This window comes from Arvicola amphibius, chromosome 15 (assembly GCF_903992535.2).
Source record: "Arvicola amphibius chromosome 15, mArvAmp1.2, whole genome shotgun sequence".
Lineage (NCBI taxonomy): Eukaryota > Metazoa > Chordata > Mammalia > Rodentia > Cricetidae > Arvicola > Arvicola amphibius.
This window is the reverse complement of record NC_052061.1, coordinates 20,381,346-20,399,711: the sequence shown is the minus strand read 5'-3', so window position 1 is coordinate 20,399,711 and position 18,366 is coordinate 20,381,346. Positions and strand designations below refer to the sequence as shown.

General features: G+C 38.6%; 1 protein-coding gene across 2 annotated transcripts in view; it reads right to left on the bottom strand.

Annotated features, from left to right (window-relative positions):
• The window catches only part of Inpp4b (inositol polyphosphate-4-phosphatase type II B), a 400,041-nt gene that overhangs the window by 363,998 nt on the left and 17,677 nt on the right, over window positions 1-18,366 (bottom strand). For both annotated transcript variants that reach the window (XM_038312818.1, XM_038312820.1), the window contains exons 2-3: window positions 16,298-16,507; window positions 14,301-14,345 (exon numbers count right to left, since the gene is read on the bottom strand). In XM_038312818.1, the coding sequence (XP_038168746.1) occupies window positions 14,301-14,345; window positions 16,298-16,388 (136 nt within the window). In that variant the 5' untranslated portion in view covers window positions 16,389-16,507. The remainder of the gene's footprint in view (window positions 1-14,300; window positions 14,346-16,297; window positions 16,508-18,366) is intronic.

Genomic DNA, 18,366 nt, shown 5'->3' with positions numbered 1-18,366 from the left:
AGAGAGAAGAAAAAGAGTATAGAGAGTTGGAAAAGAAGTAAATGGTTTTCAGCAGTCATAGATTAAAGGAAATATTAAAAAGTAATAAAGTAAAAGAAATAAGTCACATAAATACGGAATACACACAGTCTCGATTATGTATATTATTATGTTATCTTTGAGTTCTTTGACTGTGAATGAGCTAAGTACAGAGAGATATTTCATGTATGCACTGATAAGCTAAAACAGCATGTATATTGTAAAGGTATCATGACTTCCAAATTTGGGTCTAAGGATTTGTTGCTTTGGAAAAGTTGTTCTTCTCTTGTTTCCACAGAAGAGGAGAACCTGTGGATTGCTTCCAGACTGGTATGTTTTGATGGAAAAAAACCCCTGAAGGTAGCCATGAAGACCACCAAAAATTACTATGTCCAACAATCAGCAGGAAGCAGTATGGAGAAAACTATACCCATATTCCCAAATAATGTCTATAAATGTTTATGTACATTTAAAGGGGGATATGCTATAAATATTTGCATTGGTGTGGATCTTGCTTTATTGATACAAATTTAAGGTCAATTTTGTTATGTGTATATGTATTTCTGATCTTGATTAAGGTATTGTATTTGTGCAGCTCATTTTAAAATGTAGTGTAATAGATAGTCATCTATAATAGTCAAGTTTGTAGTCATGTTAGTTAGGTTTTCTAGATGTACAGAGATGTATTTCAGATGGATAGGCATTCTTCAAACCTTTCAAAGACTACAGAATATGGCATTTAAAATGTTTAAGAACTTAAGACTTTTCATGACAATGAGACACATCTGCTCCTGGCATCACCAAGCTACTTCAAGAGGAGAATGGGCATTGAAGAGGCTCCTATTGAGTTGGTTAGCCATTTGGGCAAGAAACTGCTCTTGCCTGGACTGCTTGACTACAAATGCAGGACCTGCAGAGAAATGACTGCTGAACTTGCCTAAAGGTGAGGTGGTCCTTTGGGGTTCTTGCTTCATGAAAGAATCTGCTGGACAAACTGCCAGCATAGGTGGAACTGTCTTTTAAATTTCCTGCTTCATGGAAAAGTCTACTGGATACTATGGGCCTATAGGCTAAAGACGGATGCCCCAATTGTACAAAAAAACTTTGGGTGACTGTACAGACAGTGAGATGTCTCTGTCATTTCTAAAGGTTTGGAAGTTGCTTACAATGTATTTCCTATTTACATAGGTAATAATATATCATTCTGGAGTCTTTGATGTATTTGAAATATTTATAATTATAGTTTTCCTTTGTTATGATAAAAGATAAAGTAGATATAAATATTGTAACTGTAATTCTTGCTTGATACCTGTTTCGTTATATGTAATTTTACTATGTTAAAGTTAAAACCTTCCTTTTCATTTAAACAGAAAAGGGGAAATGGTGTAGGAGGTCCTTCTGTCTATGTGTTGCTTTTATTGGTTAAAGAAATTGCTTTGGACCTATAGCAAGGCAGAACTTAGGTAGGCAGGGAAACCTAAACTGAATGCTGGGAGAAAGAAGGGCAAAGTCAGGGAGAAGCCATGGAGCCTCTGTAGAGAGATGCTGGAAACTTTAGCCAGTAAGCCACAGCTATGTAGCAATACACAGATTAAGAGAATTGGGTTGAATTAAGATGTGTTAGCCAACAAGAAGTTAAAGCTCATGGGCCAAGCATTGATTTAATTAATATAGTTTCTGTTTGATTATTTCAGGTCTAAGATACCCACGCGGCTGGGAACCAACAAGTAGTCCCTTCCTTACTACAAGGATGTCAGGAAGGGTGAAGGATTAATATAAAACAATGACTAGAATGCCACAGAGTAATTCTCACACACCTGGCACCAAAGTGATCCTTATACACTTGGCACCATTCTCACTGCTTTAAGAAACTGTCTTGTTCAATTTGAGAAAAACAAAACAAAACAAAAACAAACATACAAAAAAACACAGTGGAAAAGAATTGTTCATGGTCATGCAGATAGCCAGGGGCACAGTCAGGACCCAGAGGTCTGGAACTTGCAGTGTAGGCAATGCAGTCTAGCTCTGCTTCCTTGTGTGCTATGCTGTAGGCTCAAATGCCATCTCCAGTCTTCTTACCATTCCATTTCTGTTATCTTAGTTGCTGCCATCTAGAATAGACATCTTGTGTCTACTCTTAAGAATATCTTAACATGGACTACTTGCTTCCCAGTGTCAAAAGCACAGGGCTTTCAAAGCTATCTTGTGAGGAATTCTGAGCATCAGATTGGGCACACATGTGGTTCAAATCTTGACAGTCAGACACAATTCAGCTATAGAACTCGTTTGTTAATCATATTTCCTATAACACATTCTTTATGTCAGTTCTTTCTAGAAGAACTGCAAAGACCCCAGAGACTCCATTTTCTGAAGAGAACATGGAAATCATAAAACAGGAATGATCAATTAATTGTATACATTAGGCTTTCTGAACTTAAGTTTTCAAACAATATGCTTGCAGTCAATATTAAACACTTTCAGGGGCACCTCTAAAGACAGCAATGTACTGTATGGATTGGAATTCATGTATGCACCCAGCCCAAGGAAGCTTCCTGAATGCTGGAAACGTTATTTATTTATTTAGTTATTTATTTTTGGTTAACAGTTTCATACAGCTGCCAGCATTCTAGACAGGGAAATAAAATAAGAGAGCTGGAGGACAGGGTGAGGAGAAGCTTCTAGGATGATCGGACCCTTGGCTGTGACCTAAGGAACCAATATGCTCAATATGTAGGCAACGTTCAGCCCACGTGAGGGGCAGAAGGACAAGGTGGCCTAGATCAGAGTATGTGTGGAAAGGAACAACTGTCATGTCTCCCTGAGATCTAGGCAGAACTCAGTAAGCTACTATGCAGTCGGCGAGACTGGGTGCCACTGGAGACCCAGAGTTGGGGAACATGGATATCACCTTAGATACTTTTGGCTATTGTGTCGACAGACTGAAAGCCATACCTGGAAACTTCCTTGAGCGGTTCAGATGACAGCTCCCCACCCACTCTGCCATAGTTTGGCATAGATACAGTGGAGGGGGGCAATATCACTGCTTGAATTTAGAGTATTTTTTCAGCAGAGCATATACAGAAATAGAGGGTAACTCTGAGGCACGCTGACAAGGAAGCAGTTGTCCCAAAGAGTAAGAGTTTGGGTATTTCATTAATTGAGTGGACACTGGTGTGTTTTACAAACATGTGCATCCTAAGGGTGTCAAATATTTTGGTGTCAGGAATGCAGATCAAGAAGCCAAGTTTTAGCTGCTGTATGTTTAAAATAATCGCGAGACAAATAAATCGACCAATCCAGTAGAGCTTTGGAACAAAGTTGAAAGCTGTGACCGCATAAAGGCAAGGATTGCAAATTTCAGAAAGGCCCTTAAATGTTATTTTAAAGCCATTGGTCTTTACATTGCTTTGGATGTTTACATGTTTTAAAACAAAACTGATATTCTGAATTTGAATACATTTCGACTTGGGGGTACATTGTTTGCTGAAAGTGATTTCTGCCCCTTCTCAGAGCAGTTTGTGTCACAGGGAGAGAGGGACAGAAATAGAAGAGAGAGAGGACTCAAGAAGCTTCCGGCTTCTCCCTTCCAGTCTGTGACTGCAGGCTTGTTGCTCGGCCTCCAAAGGTCCAACTTCTTTCAGTAGAAAAACTAACAGTGTTGTCTGTTTGCGGTTAAAGCTCCAGAAAGAAGCATTTGGGGATAGATGTTTTTCTACAGTAGGACTTTTTCTTAATCTTCCCTTCCACTTTCTGATCTCTTTTCTCCATAGCGTGAGTCTCAACTGGTCTTAGATACACTTAGTTGCCCAACGAGAAGGTTAACTGATCATATTCAACCACACTGACAACATTAAGGGATGCTGCACCCCACAGTCTCAGTGGCTTTAACTTTAACGAGATGCCAAAACACCCAATGAACAAAACCGTGAGATAGACCTGATTCCCCAATTACCCATAACTACTAATAAATGCTTCAAAAGTATTCCATCCCAATGACCAGGGCTCTCCACAATTAGACAATGCAAGGCAGAGAGTAATTAGGTAAATCACACAGAAAGAGAAATAAAATGGATGAGTAATATTGGCCATGAATAAAAGACACAAATAATAAAGGTAGAAGGGGAACATTTAGAAAAAAATTAAACACCCCACAATTTAACAGTTCAAGCCAAATTGGAAATTTGGTAAAAGACACCGCTTTCTTTAAATGCCTCTGCAGAAGGTTACATAGAAAGAAACGTGAGGGGGAAAATACACTCACACCACAGCAACTCAGCTGCAGTAAAGGGAAACAGGCATGGTAAGAAAAAGCAGGAAGGAAAAATTTGCTCTTGCGTCCTTCTGGCTTGGTGACTGATGCCATGATTCTCAACAGTAACAGACAGTATCATGCTGGCTTTTAGATCAGCATTAAAGAGGCAAGCAAAGGTCCCAGTGCACAATGAATTAAATCTCAGGTGTTGGGAGTCACTGCCACACAACAGACTAGTTAAAATAATCGGTTCATTTTCTTTTCTTCAATTAAATCTCTAATTACTTCCACAATGAAAAAACAATTTTGCTGGTCTTAGATAACATTTTATTGTTCTTCTCTCTGCCATTCCTGTGCTTTTAATAGTCAACCGCAGAGAGCATGCTCTTTTTAGTTAAAAATCTAGATGCCTTCATATTCTTGCTCCATACCATCACACAAAGGGTCAGACTCGCCTGTGAAATGGGAATAAGGAGAAGTACCTTGGAGTCCATCACAGTTACAGGAAGAAAACATAGAAGTATTGGGCTTTTTGAAGGTATCAGTAAGTGGTAATAATCAAAGGCACAGGAATTCTGGGACCCAGACGGCCTGCTCAGGGAAGCAGTGACTACAAAGGCTAGCTCCATCCAAGGTACTATTCATAACAATACAAAGCCAATCTTACATGCTAGTTAGTTTAAGTGGTTTACATGCATTAACTAATTTGATCTTCAAAGGAACCTTCTGTGGTGGATACAAACCTTCCTGTCTTATAGGTGACATTCAGAGATACAGCACAGTTACTCCTTGACCACGAAGATAGGTAGCTAATAAATAAAATGAAATTCCAAAGCTAGAAAATTAGCGACATATCCCAAACTCTCAATCCCTGGTTCAAATGTAAGTTTCACCTGAGCTAAAACCATTAGCAAATGATTCATATTTATTTTTGCTATTGTGTCCTTAGTAAGTGGTTGCTTAGAAAATTTTTCTTGTATCATTAATTACTCACTGTTAACAAAGCTGACATGATATAGAGACTACCTAAAAAAGTTTGCTCACAGCCGGGTGGTGGTGGCGCACGCCTTTAATCCCAGCACTCGGGAGGCAGAGGCAGGTGGATCTCTGTGAGTTCGAGACCAGCCTGGTCTACAAGAGCTAGTTCCAGGACAGGCTCCAAAGCCGCAGAGAAACCCTGTCTCGAAAAACCAAAAAAAAAAAAAAAAAAAAAAAAAAAAGTTTGCTCACATGCAACTGTAAACCCTCAGTCAGTTATCTGGACACAATACAGTGAGGGGCCTCTCTGTCCATCTCAGGGTGGCCAGAGCCTCGTGAGTTTCATCTGCCACAGTCCTAATGTCAGAAAGACTCACTCGGTCACGATGACTTAACACAATTTACTAGCTGTTTAACAAAGCTTAAAGGCAGATTATTAAGAATTTCAAAGCAAGCATTTAGTATATGCACAGTAATCATAAAAGCCACAAGAGGATTTCTGGTTCTTTCCTATTTAAGAATGGATTGTAAGAAAAAGTAAAAATTGGCACTGTCTCACAGTGGGAAGGGAGTTCTGGGGTTTTATGTTCTTTGCGGCTTACTCTCTCTGTCTGTTCCATCATGTGCTCCTTTTAAACCAAATGAGCTACAGCTCATTCTTCAAGATCTGGATCCAAAGCCCTTTCCTCCGAGATACTACTTCTGATACCAGAGCTATTGAATCACTATTTCTCAGCATAGCCACAGTCGCTGGAGTGTGCCTCTGCATGTCCCTATCATAGTGTGCCCAGCATGGCACAGCTCTGTCTGCCCCATCTCTGGAGCTTCCTAGTGAGTAGGAACTGGAAGGAGAGGATGCAGTCTGACAGTTAAATGCGGGGTTTCAGAACTAGCCAAATTCAACTCGGACCATGGCTGCATGGTCTTTCATAAGGTCTTCGGAAAGCTAGCAGTCTTTGCCTACTGGGTAAACACAATATAAGAGCATGAGCGCTGGGATTCCTTATTATATCATCTATTCATGCCAAAGTTTTCTCACCAATAAGATAAGAATGATGAGAGACAAACTCTTCATGTTTTGTGAAAGTTAAAATAATGAATCTGGGCCAGCGAGATGGCTCAGTGGGGAAAAGTAATTAATGCTAGTTGTCTTCTGAATCCCACGGGTGTACTGTGGTATGTGCATGGTACCCAGGCACACACAAATGTGCACGTGCGTGTACACAAAGGAAAAGCATGCATCTGTGAATTACGAACAATAACAACAAAACCACATGCAGTCAATTTCTACTCTTTGTATTAGGATCTGGCAGATTTGGGTGACGTACACTTGTTTGTATACAGCTAAGCTGAAGATAAAGCAGTTGGCCCTGGCTTTTCTTGGGACTTGGCACAATGGATCTATCATTTATGAAGGAATAGATTGTTTTACACATGGCAGAGCATGTAGCTATTAGCATGTTGATAGCAGTTAATTTATGATAGGGCAGAAGGCAAACATTGTATGAACCTTGGCTAATAGGTAATTCTTGCTTCTCTTGCTGCTCTGAAGATTGCCTTGCATCCATTAAAGAGAAGACATAGCTCTATCACAGTGCTACATGTGAAACCATATTTATTTGTTCAGGATTCCTTTCAGCTGGTCTGGCAGACATCTGAAAGATCAAAATACTATCATAAGATTAAAGTACATTAAATGTTTGCATTTTTCCACTGGGTTTTAGAAATACTTGAGCTTTACAATAATTTATAAAGTGCAAGCCAAGAAGAGAAGTACCTGGGTGGTGGTGGCGCACACCTTTAATCCCAGCACTCAGGAGGCAGAGGCAGGTGGATCTCCATGAGTTCAAGGCCAACCTGATCTACAAAGTAAGTTCCAGGACAGCCAGGGCTACACAGAAAAACCTTGTCTCAAAAAATTGAAAAGTAAAAAAAAAAAAAGAAAGAAAAAGGAGACTAGTAGAAGTGAGAAAGGAATCTAAGATGGGCTTTCTAGGTTTTTTTTTTTTTTTTTTTTTTTTTTAGAGAGGTATTAAACAATGCCTGATTCATTGGCCCTTACATGGTATGAACGGCCTTGGCACACAAGTTAGTGAAGAGCCTTACCAGTGTCTACGTTTTTTAATAGATGAGACTGCTTCTCTTGAGCAGTTTGTCAGACTTGGCACAATTCCGTCCATACACTGCCGTACTCTGAGCACTAACAACTGATCACACCATCTTTTTCCTGATGCAATAGTTATTAGAAATACAGTTGCTCTTTCTATAAACATCCCAAATCCATGTGCTGGATCTGACACATGACATAATGTAGGAAGTATTTTAATTGGCTCTGCATTTTCTTGGACAAAGCCTTAAAAACCAAAGAGATCCTAATCCCTCCTGATCTAAAGTTGCTTTGACATTTAGAGTAAGGTCCTACAGGGCATCTCATCATTGGATCAGAAGAAAATGTTCAAATAGAACTGAATTGATGCTTCATTTGCATGGCACAGGTACACAATGGGTTTGTGCACCTAAAGATGCCAATATGAGAACATTATTTTCATGTCCTTTTCTAGGAAGACAAGATGGTCCAGTTCTACCCACAGGTTGGCTCTTGAGTGACTCCCAAACGCACATGTTTTAAAAGCTTGCTTCACTGCCTGTGTTGTTATGGCGAGAAGGGGGTATTGTTCAAACTAGGCTCTCTGAATGTGGATGACAGTTCTGAGACATAGGCAGTCTGAGGGGCCACTGGTACTGGGACCAGAATTTATCCCTACTGCTTGAACTGGCTTTTTGGAGGCCATTCTCTTTTTAGGGATACCTTGCTAAGCCTAGATATAGGCAGGGAGGTGGAGGAGGCCTTGGTCTTGCCTCAAAGTGATGTGCTAGACTTTGTTAACTCCCCATGGGAAGCTTTATTTTCTCTGAGGAGTCAATGGGGATAGAGTGAGGGTAGGATGTAAAGGAATGGGAGGAGGGGAGGAAGTAGGAACTGGGATTGATTTGTAAAATGAGAAAAGATTGTTTTTAAACAAACAAGCAAGCAAATGAAACAAGGACACATTTAAAGAAGTCAGGCCATTGGGGACACACCCTTGAAAGGAATGTTCATTCAAACACTGGCCCTTCCTCTCTCTTTCTGGGCCTCCTGGCTATCCTGCGATGAATTATTTCCCATGCCACATAGCCCCTATCACACGGCACCACAGAACCAAAGCAAAATTAAAGTATCTTTTTGTAAGTTGGTTTTCTGGTATTTGTCACAGTGAACAACAGCTGACGACCTTCCTCAATATGGCAGCAGGCAGAACAACAGACAATTCCTTCGCATTCCGAGTCTGGACTCTTTCTCTTCTTACAAACACCTAGCATCTCCTTATGCTGATCTCTGAGTCCAAGACGCAATTCTTCCTATTCTTTAGACATCCCAGCCCTGGTTTCTTCCCTCAGAATTTAACTTTGGTCAGTTCTTGGTACAACTTCCTCACTTTTTCTCTATCAGTTGCCTCTATTTGCCTGTATCTGTATTCTTAGAAACCCAAAGAAGTAACCTAGTCCAACGCGGCTGCTAGTGGTTTCAGAAGTTGTGGTTTGATCTCCCTATTCTATAAGCAAACAAAAGTGAAGACAAATTTTCTACCTTAGATATGCTTCTTTGTCATATTTGGGTCATTTATCAAAAAGAAAAATATCCGATATAAAATTTTGCACAAACTTTGGAAGAGCATAACAAAATAAATAATAAAATCTACAAACTGGCAATAACCATAATTAAAAATACTCATTCCTATTTTTTTTTCATTCATGTTCCCTTGCACAAGCAGACAGGCAGTTAATTCCGGATCATATTAGGCAGATGGTTTGCTATGCCATTTTAAAACTGTTTGTATTTTCTTGGGTGATAAAATATTCCCTTGAGAGATAATTTATAATGGCTGCCAAGCAGCCTATCTTAACAATAACACAGCTGAGAATGAGAGACAGAAGATTTCTGTGTCTACGCCCCACCCCAAAGTACCAGCCTAGACAGGAAGTCATCAAAGAAACTCTTTAAAAACATGACGAAGATGCTGAGGTGTAGCTCTCAATGACAGACAGCTACTGGCAGGGTGTGAGTGTGGAAGAACTCAGTTTCCTTTCAAGGGCTGGCCACAGAGAGTTTAACCACATGCCAGTGACTATATGCACAACACAATTTTTTTAATGTATCTTTTTTTGTGGGGTGTGTCACAAGGGTGGGGAGGCAGACCTGGGAGGACTGGGAAGTAAGGGTGATTGAGGTGCATTATGTGAAATTTCCAAATAATAAATAAAAATATCATGTTAAAAAGAACAAACTCTAATTTCACTCTAAACTTAATGTGGCTGATTTACTTGGATTAATAATGAGGTACAGTGGCCCCTGTTTTACTTCACACTTTCTGAATCTTATGTTTTAAGAGGGAGCCAATACTGAGAAGGGGAAAGAGAAAGAAAAAAGGGTTGACTCTGGCTAGAGACATATGCTGTAATTTGACTGCATTTGTATTTAACTGTGATGAATTTCTGAATTGCCTGTTATTGATTCTTGCCAGCAATCAGTAGAGCATTAATGCAGAATTAACAGTTTTAAGGAAAGCTGAATAATTTTATGTAAACAAGTGGAATCTAAGACGAGTACTGTTCTGTGAAACAAAGCCTATAGAGGAGGCAGGAAATGCAAAAGGAAAATTAGAAAAAACAACCTAAAAGGAAATGATTTCAGAAGAGAAGAGACTCTGAGTCTGTTGGTATTTTATTTGCAATTGCTTATGTTTCACATGTCCATGTGTGTAGGAGGGGGCTTATATGTGTGTGTATGTTCATGCTATTGTGCACATGCTGATTTTGGTGTGGGATGTTCTTCTGTATGCTGTGAGTATGTCTTATTACCATTGGTTAATAAAGAAGCTGATTTGGCCAATAACCTGGCAGAATAGAGCCACACAAGAAATCCAAGCAGAGAGACAGAGAGAAAGAAGGCAGAGTCAGGGAGACACAAGCAGCTAGATATGAGTAACAAGTCACAAGCCTTGTGATAAAATATAGTCTAATAGAAACAGGTTATTTTAAGTTGTAAGAGCTAATTAATAGTAAGCTTGAGCTAACAGGCCAAACAGTTTGTAATTAATATTAAGTCTCAGAGCAGTTATTCTGGAACAGGCAGGTGGGAGAGAAACCTCCAGTTACAAGAGTTTGTTCTCTCCTTCAACCATGCAGGTCGTGATAATCAAACTTGGGTCATCAGTTTGGGTGACACGGCACCTTTACGTACTGAGCTATCTGCAAAGTCTTGATAGAGTTGATTCTTAAAATATAAATAGCTTCACAAAAGACAAGGATTCTAGCAACCAAGAAGCTTTAAAATACAGTTCTCTTCACCTCTTTTATAATGGATGAGACCATTATATATGGTGGAGACCATAGGCAGTTGTGGGGCTTCATCCTACTTTCCAGAGAGCAAGGGGTCAGGTCAGAGTTAGGAATGAGAGGCCTAGGAGTAGGGGCTTTTTGTCTCAACATCTACTCAAGCCACCAAGTGTTCTGTTCTACTTTGGCATTCCAGTGTGCTAGCCAATGGTCCTTCACGATCTACCAATACCCCTGTGGTACTTTATCTCAGAACTGTATCAACACATCACTTTGTTTCATGACTGTGCAAACTAGTAACCTACTTACAGCCATTTCATCCTCATTATCTCATCCTAAGAACCATGTGACCTGATGCTCCAACATCACCTACTTCATGCAAAGTCACCTAGGTTTTCAGTCCAGTATGACAATTTCCAATACACATCCATATCTTGGGCATCCTAGAGGCTTCTTTAAATATATATTTAAGAAATTTCCTCTTCCCCAAGTAAACAGCCTTCCTTCCAGCAGCCTGGATTTTTTGTCTGCCTAGGACTTGCCATTAGCTGGAAATGCTTCATTTCTGAGCTAACTATGACTAGTACAATGAATAGATGCCAGGCTTTCTCTTCTCAGGGAATTCACTCCGGATTCCATATTTTCACCCTATTATAATAAAAGCTTTCTGATATATATGCATAACTTTTTGTGTCTTGTTTCTGTCTAATTGGTTGACACTAAAAATCCAGCACTGAGATAAATTAGCTTCATGGGCATGACTTTATAGTGTGAAAGAATTCAGAGGTCATGTGAAAAATATATGTGCCATTCCCTTCTACGAATTTCCAGGATTTGCTACCTATTGATTTAAATTATAATATATATTATTTGCATATGAAACAAAAATGTACTTTCTTCAAACTTTATTGACTTTTATTCTTGTGTATATGGGCATACTGTCTGTGTATCCTATCTATATGCCATGTCCATTTTGTGCCTGCAAAATCCAGAGGATATCTGAGCCTCTGGAACGAAACTAACAGCTAGAGGCTGTTAGCTGCCATGCAGTTACTTGGAACTGAAGCCCTGGTCCTTTCCAAGAGCAGCAAGTGCATTTAACTCCTGAACCATCTCCCCACCAACATGACTTTTCTGAGGACAGGGTCTCACTATGGAGCCTTGGTTGACTAGGAACTCACTCTACAGACCAGTCTGGCTTCAGTCTCACAGAGATCTACCTATGTCTTCCTCCCATGCTGAGGCTGAAGCCATATGCCACCATGCCCAATAATTATAAACAAAATTTTAATAAGCCATTGATTCACTTGAAATAATAAGAGATAAGTGGCAATCAACATTTTAAGCATACTTGGGGAATGAAATTAAACAGTTTCTAAATATTTTCCTGTTACACCTTTTCCACCATTGATCTTCTCTATGCAATTTCCTCAACAATTTCAAGAACAAGTAGCCAAAATTTAAAAAATGTCCCTTCCTTTTTAGTGTTAACTTTGCTTACACAAAAACAATCTTATTAAACTGTAAACAAAATAAATACTCTCTGGGATTTTTATTTTTTTTCTTTCCCTGTGAAACATAAAGAACTGCTGTACAAGCAAAAAGACAAGGAAGCAAATACGGGTTCAGACTCCAAGCTGTAAGAGTAAATTTCTTCCTTTAGCTGCAGTCCCCCGCTAGAAACAAGGTTGGGGTGGACAGAGTGCTCTCTCTGAGCACGCCTAGCGAGTGCTATCAAGATGTCTTTAGTCCATTCGCTTGCTCAATTGACTAAGCATCTCCTGCCTCATTGACTTGAATAAAGATGGAGCAGGGAAATTCCAGCAAGACGAAACGATCTTCACAGAGATCACCGAGTAACAGACCTCACATAAAATAACGCGTTCGGAGCAGTACACCACCTGTCCGGATAACAAGTGTGGCTGTTCCCCACTTAATAAGCAAAGCCATTGGAATTTCCAAGTTATTTGACAGTTTTGGTAAAGAGTACAGAATCAAGCATCCAAATATTTGAATAGGGGAAAAGGTCTCATTTCTTGTTCTGTTTTCTTTTTTTCTAAAATTTGTTCTTTATTTTGATTAGGTAGCTATGTATCCCCTTAAAAAGTGAAAAACAAACGTCGGAGAATTATTTTTATCTTATCTATTATGAAATGAATAGTTAACCATATAATATTTAGAGCCAAAGAATTTTTGGAAATAACCAATACTTCTAAGGAGGTAAATTAACAGGATAATACACTAAAATCCACAGGTAAAGGATGGATGGTGTCCTTGATGAGACAATGAGAAAAGGTCCCGTTAGAAACGAGAAAGTCAAGAATCTTCACATGCTACGAAGCTGACAGTTTGTAACATACACCTCCCAAGTCTCCTTTCCCTCTTGACTGACTGTCTTTACGTATATCTGCTAAATCATGAATTCCTTCTTGACTGACTGTCTTTGGTAAATGTGTGTTCTGTCCTTAAGATATACAAGATAAGATAAAATTATCCACCTTTAGCAATTTTACTGTGTTTTTGATAAGTATAAGAAAAAAGAATGGACATTATTTAAATTGGATCCATTATTATAAATGAATTTGACCCTGTGATTCTCTTTTATTTATGTTTCAAAACCCAAAATATAAGAGACAACAGAGCTGCCATTGAATTGGACAGATTTACTACTGAACTGGGCTCTTGCACTAAAAAGCACAACTGACTTTGTTCAAAGCCACTCATTTTAATTGAAATAAAAAGCCAGATATCTGGTCTCCATGTCTCCCTTCAATGCCAGGGCTCTGTCTCCAGATTCCCCTTTCTCCTGCATGTGATAAAAGAGAGAGTTATTTGTACTTTGAAATACGGCGCATTGCTCTAACTACCACTCTCTTCTCAGAAAGTCTAGAGAAAGGGTTTTGTTTTCTTTTAAATTAGTTTCCCCCGGAAGATATGAGCTCTGGGTTCTCATCAGTGTGTTGAGTTTGCCCTCGTCTCCTTTTGCGTCTCAGTTCACTTTCTGAAAGCAACTTCTCTCTATGTTTGAAGCCATCTCAAAACTCAAGCAAGTACAGCTTTGTAAGTTTTGTCATGAATATTTCTATATTTTCACAACTTTGCCTGTTTCACAATACCTAGGAAATTCCTGTCCAGAATGCTTAGTTATTACATCCTTTCAGAAAGATGCACAAAACCGAGATGCTCAAAATATTATTTGTGTATAATTATTATTTCAGTATGTTATACTTCAAAATGGGCTGAACAGAGGGTACAAATTTGTTAATTAATAAAAGTATATGTGACTAAAATAACTGAAACTTTAAATCACTAAGACTCAATTTAGTATATCTATATTTTAAAATCTGTTCCCCAAACTTCAAAATATATCTTTATTGACATGTAAAATATATCTCATCTCTGGATATTAATTTGAATGTGTAAATCTGTTAATCTAAAATGCTTAATTTAAAACAAAGTGTAAGCTACTGTCATACTGTATGGATCTATACACACCCCAGATTTTGTTTATTAATACAAGTTGGGAAAATTATTCCTATTTTATAAGAAGATTTTAAAAATAGAACAATATTTATAAAAGTAAAATGTGATAATACACATAATACACCCATAGTTTGCAAACTTCTGCCTAAATTCTCATTCTGCTGGTTGCTATAAGTAAGGTAGAATTCCTTACCAAGAATGAATTCCAGCTGCGGTTCATTGGGGATCTTCTGTATACCTAGAAATAGTAGGGATACGTTTAGGTTTTAAAAGTATTTGTTATCAATACTATAGCAACTAACTACTGTTTTATCTGATCAGATATGAACATATATTTTTGGCAAAATGAATAGAGTTAGATAATCAGGCCTAACCATTGCCAGTTCTCAGGCGAAAGCAAAGCACATGCTGTAAAGTCAATAGAAATAACGACAACTCACGGCCATAGAGAAACCCCAAGTGGTAATATAGAACACGCTTGTCAACTGTGTCGACTTAGTTTGGAAGTGTGCAGATAGAAGTGGGAGCTTTACAAGGAATCACCTCACCAAGGAACTCTCTTAAGTGTGTTTTCTTTCAGGCTCTATGACTTGTAAATATGGAACCACTAACAACTGGGATGATGGCTCCAGCCAAGTTCTAGCCGGCGTGGACATGGAGCTGCTTATTTTGCTCACTTATTGACTATTTCAATCAAATTCTGCTCACTCCCTTTACTCCTTTTGTCAGTGATATTTCCAAAAGAAGACAGCACATCAAATGATGGAAGATGAAGTAGGAGCGGGGAAGTGAGTCTCAGAACGAGGGCCTAGAAATGTGGTGTGTAACTGTGAGAAAGTGAGATGCTCAGGATGCAGGAACACATTGCGGGAGGCAGATGTTGAAGACCATAGGTAGTTAACAGCAATCTTTTGTGGGAGGTGGATATTGAAGACCATGGGTCGTCAACAGCAATCCCTTGTGGGAGGTGGATGTTGAAGATGAGGGAGAGTGAATAGCAGTCCCAAACAAGCATGGCAAGGGTGTGAATGAATGACATTCTTTGTTACAGCTCATAAGTAGCCAAAAAAAAACAAAGTAAAACATATAGAAAATTATATCACTTAATAATAAATGTAAAGCCCCCGCCCTTGTTTGTGTATTCCTTCAGAAACGGTTTAAATTAACTAGCACGTTTTCAATAACCTATTTTTAAATCCACTTTTTTTGAGCAAGATGCAATGCCTTTTTACCCACAGAATTAATTATTTACTTGTTTTTTTAGTACATAAACTATTTTTTTTTCTCTTGCTGTCATTTAAAAAGCTCCAGTTAACAATGGTAAGCTGTCCAAGGATGTTAGAATCATTAGGGAAGTTCCTGTGAAATAATCCAGTTTTGTTTTTGTTTTGAGTACTAATAATTAACTCTGCTCTAAGCTTTGACAATCAAATGTATTGGCAATGCATCTGACAAAGAGCCTTTTCTAGAGACATTATTTTAAGATATAAGGTTAATGAGGTTAGGCATCTATCTGCTAGTGCTAAAAATGAACGAAAGGACTGTTTGGAAAGAAAAGGCCAGAGTTTAAACTGAAGAACAAGCTGAAATCCTAGAACTGTAAGCATGAGAGAAAACATAGTAGTCTTCTAAATTTCTTAATTACTTAACTAGCACAGAATCTGATGCCAATGTTCAGATTTAAATCTTGGCCAAGTCTTTAAGCATTCTGTGTTCTGTGGATTTGCCGACTGGGAGAGCTGCGAGGCAAACCTTGGGTACCACTTTCCACTAATGCTTTCACCTTAAATACCGCTTGGTCTTAACAAGGTCGAGCTTCCAAAATATTGATTCTCTATTGGAATAAATAAATTCCAAATGGAAGTTGTTATTACTTAAATAAGATTAGCATCTGGAAAGGGTCCATCAAATGTATTTGTCAGTGTTTTAATACATGTTTGTAAACTTGATCACTGGATGCTGGTTCATGCTGGCACATCATCTGTCTCACCTAAGATAAAGCTGAGAAGAATGTCATGCACTCACAGCCCAAAGCACAGAGAGAAAGGGGGAAAACAACTGGGTAATCCCATGCTCCTTGGTGGAATCCAGGTTTCTGTGAATGCGCAAGGATATTTGTTTGTCTTACACATATCTGGGTTACAGTTTGGCTCTTTAGAAACCTATGGGAGACAAGACACATGTACTTACTTGTGAACTGAATGTCCTCAGGGTCATTTGCCTGAGCTGTAGGAAGAAAATGCTGGCCTTCTTCTGAAGTGCCTTCCTCTTTGATTTCCATGATCCACCGCACAACTGATTTCTTGTCCACGGTGTCTTGTCCAAATGGTACCAGAGAATGGTTCCGGTTTAAGGCTGATATGTCTTCACTCTAACGATCTAATATCCCGCTGTGAAATTCTGCACATAGAAAATACAAAGATTCAACATTTCACCCATTTTTGAGCTCAAATGACCGCTAAGGATTAGTATAGAAACTACAACAACTCACAAATTTCCTTTCCTCCATGTCCAGGCCTCTTGCACTTTCAGAATCAAACTACACAATGCACTGGGAGCTCTAGGCTGAGTCAATGTTTTCAAGGTAATCATTAGAGTCATATGGGAAATTCCTAAATCCAGAAAGGTATATTCATCCCTTCAATTTAATTTAATTTAATTTTTATGGGATACATACAGGGTTGCTAACTTAAGGTGCATATATTCATCTCTTCAATTTTATTTACTGAGCTAAAACACAGCAGATGGCATCCTGTTAAGGAATTTGCCTGCTTCGCCACTAAGATCATCATTGCAACTCCTTCCCTTGGAATCTCCCTTTATGTCCAGGACGTCCCACTCTGCCCCCGGCAGAGCATTGGTCATAAGCACATAACCCTAATTGGCATGCACTTCTCTTCCAAGACGGGCCCGCAGGTTCAAAAGGGGAGTTTCCAGCCTCGTTATTTTCCAGAGTCTCCTACTGTTCTGTCTGATGGTGGTTTAATTATTTAATGATTGAGGTATGGTGGGGAAAGAATGAAAAATAATTCTTAAAAGCTGAAGCTCAAAGGAAAATGAAAGAAACAGAAAACTAGTGGTGATCAATACTGAAAAAGGTCCCCCCCCCCAGATTTAATACTCTGTATTAAATAGTTTCAAATAGTTACAAATTCATGTTGATATACATGACCAAGAATGAATTGAAAAAAAATCAGTGTTGTTTTAAATCAAGTTACCAGCTGAATTAAAATGTGCAAAAATCTTTAAAAGTCTACCCAGCGCCATTTAATGAGATAACAGTCAACGAATTTGGTTTGGAATACTGATGTAACCTCAAAACCCACAAATCAACAATCCTACATTCTGCTGTTCTTAACAAAGTAGCTTCATTTAGAATTCAGTTTTAGTTCTTAGAAATCATTTGACAAAATTCACATGCAGAAAGCAACATGAATCTTTAGAAAACATTAAAATTTGGCTGCAGATATTAGTCTTAATGATATAAGCAAGAGACTATTGTCTAAGGTAAAGGACTGTTTGACATCAATTAGATCATAATCATCCATTTCAAAATTATTTTTGAATTAATACAGTTCTTCTAATTTCTTCTTTGCCTATTCCATTCATAATTCTTTTCTGATAAATACAAACATATTCATTGCATAGTCTCCCAAAGACCTGAAAATTCTGCGGCCTTTGGACATGAGAATCTTATCAACCTCATTATATTATTTTAATTAAATACTCAACCTTTAATCCTGATCAGTCATTTTAAAAAATTGCAAGACCCACAAAAGATGAAGCAAATCCTTGATAAAATAGCCACTCAGCACAGCGAATATGAATAAAATAATTGATAAAATAAATGCTAACGCAGGTCTGTGTGCACACTTGCATAGTGTGGAGAGAAGGGACAAGGAGGAAGTATGATGTCTCTGAGCTTTTCTTGCCATGGTCACACTTAACTGTATCATCGACTCAAAACATATACAGCATGGGAAAACCGTACACACAGGAAAAGTAAGTGCTACTGCTGAGCACAAGGGTCTAGTTTTACTCTTCGTTTGTTAAACTGAAGAATAATTTAAGATTTGATACTTGCTATCGAGACATAGGCCTCAGAACATATCAGTAGCAAAGCTCCGGAAAACCCTTCAGTTCCCAGGTGGTAAGTGCAGTATTTACCCTGCTGTGGTTGGCTTCCTTTTCTGGGTCTGTTTGGAAGTTTTCTGGCTTGCTGATCATTCAGCTAGGTTTCTGCCTACCACACATACATT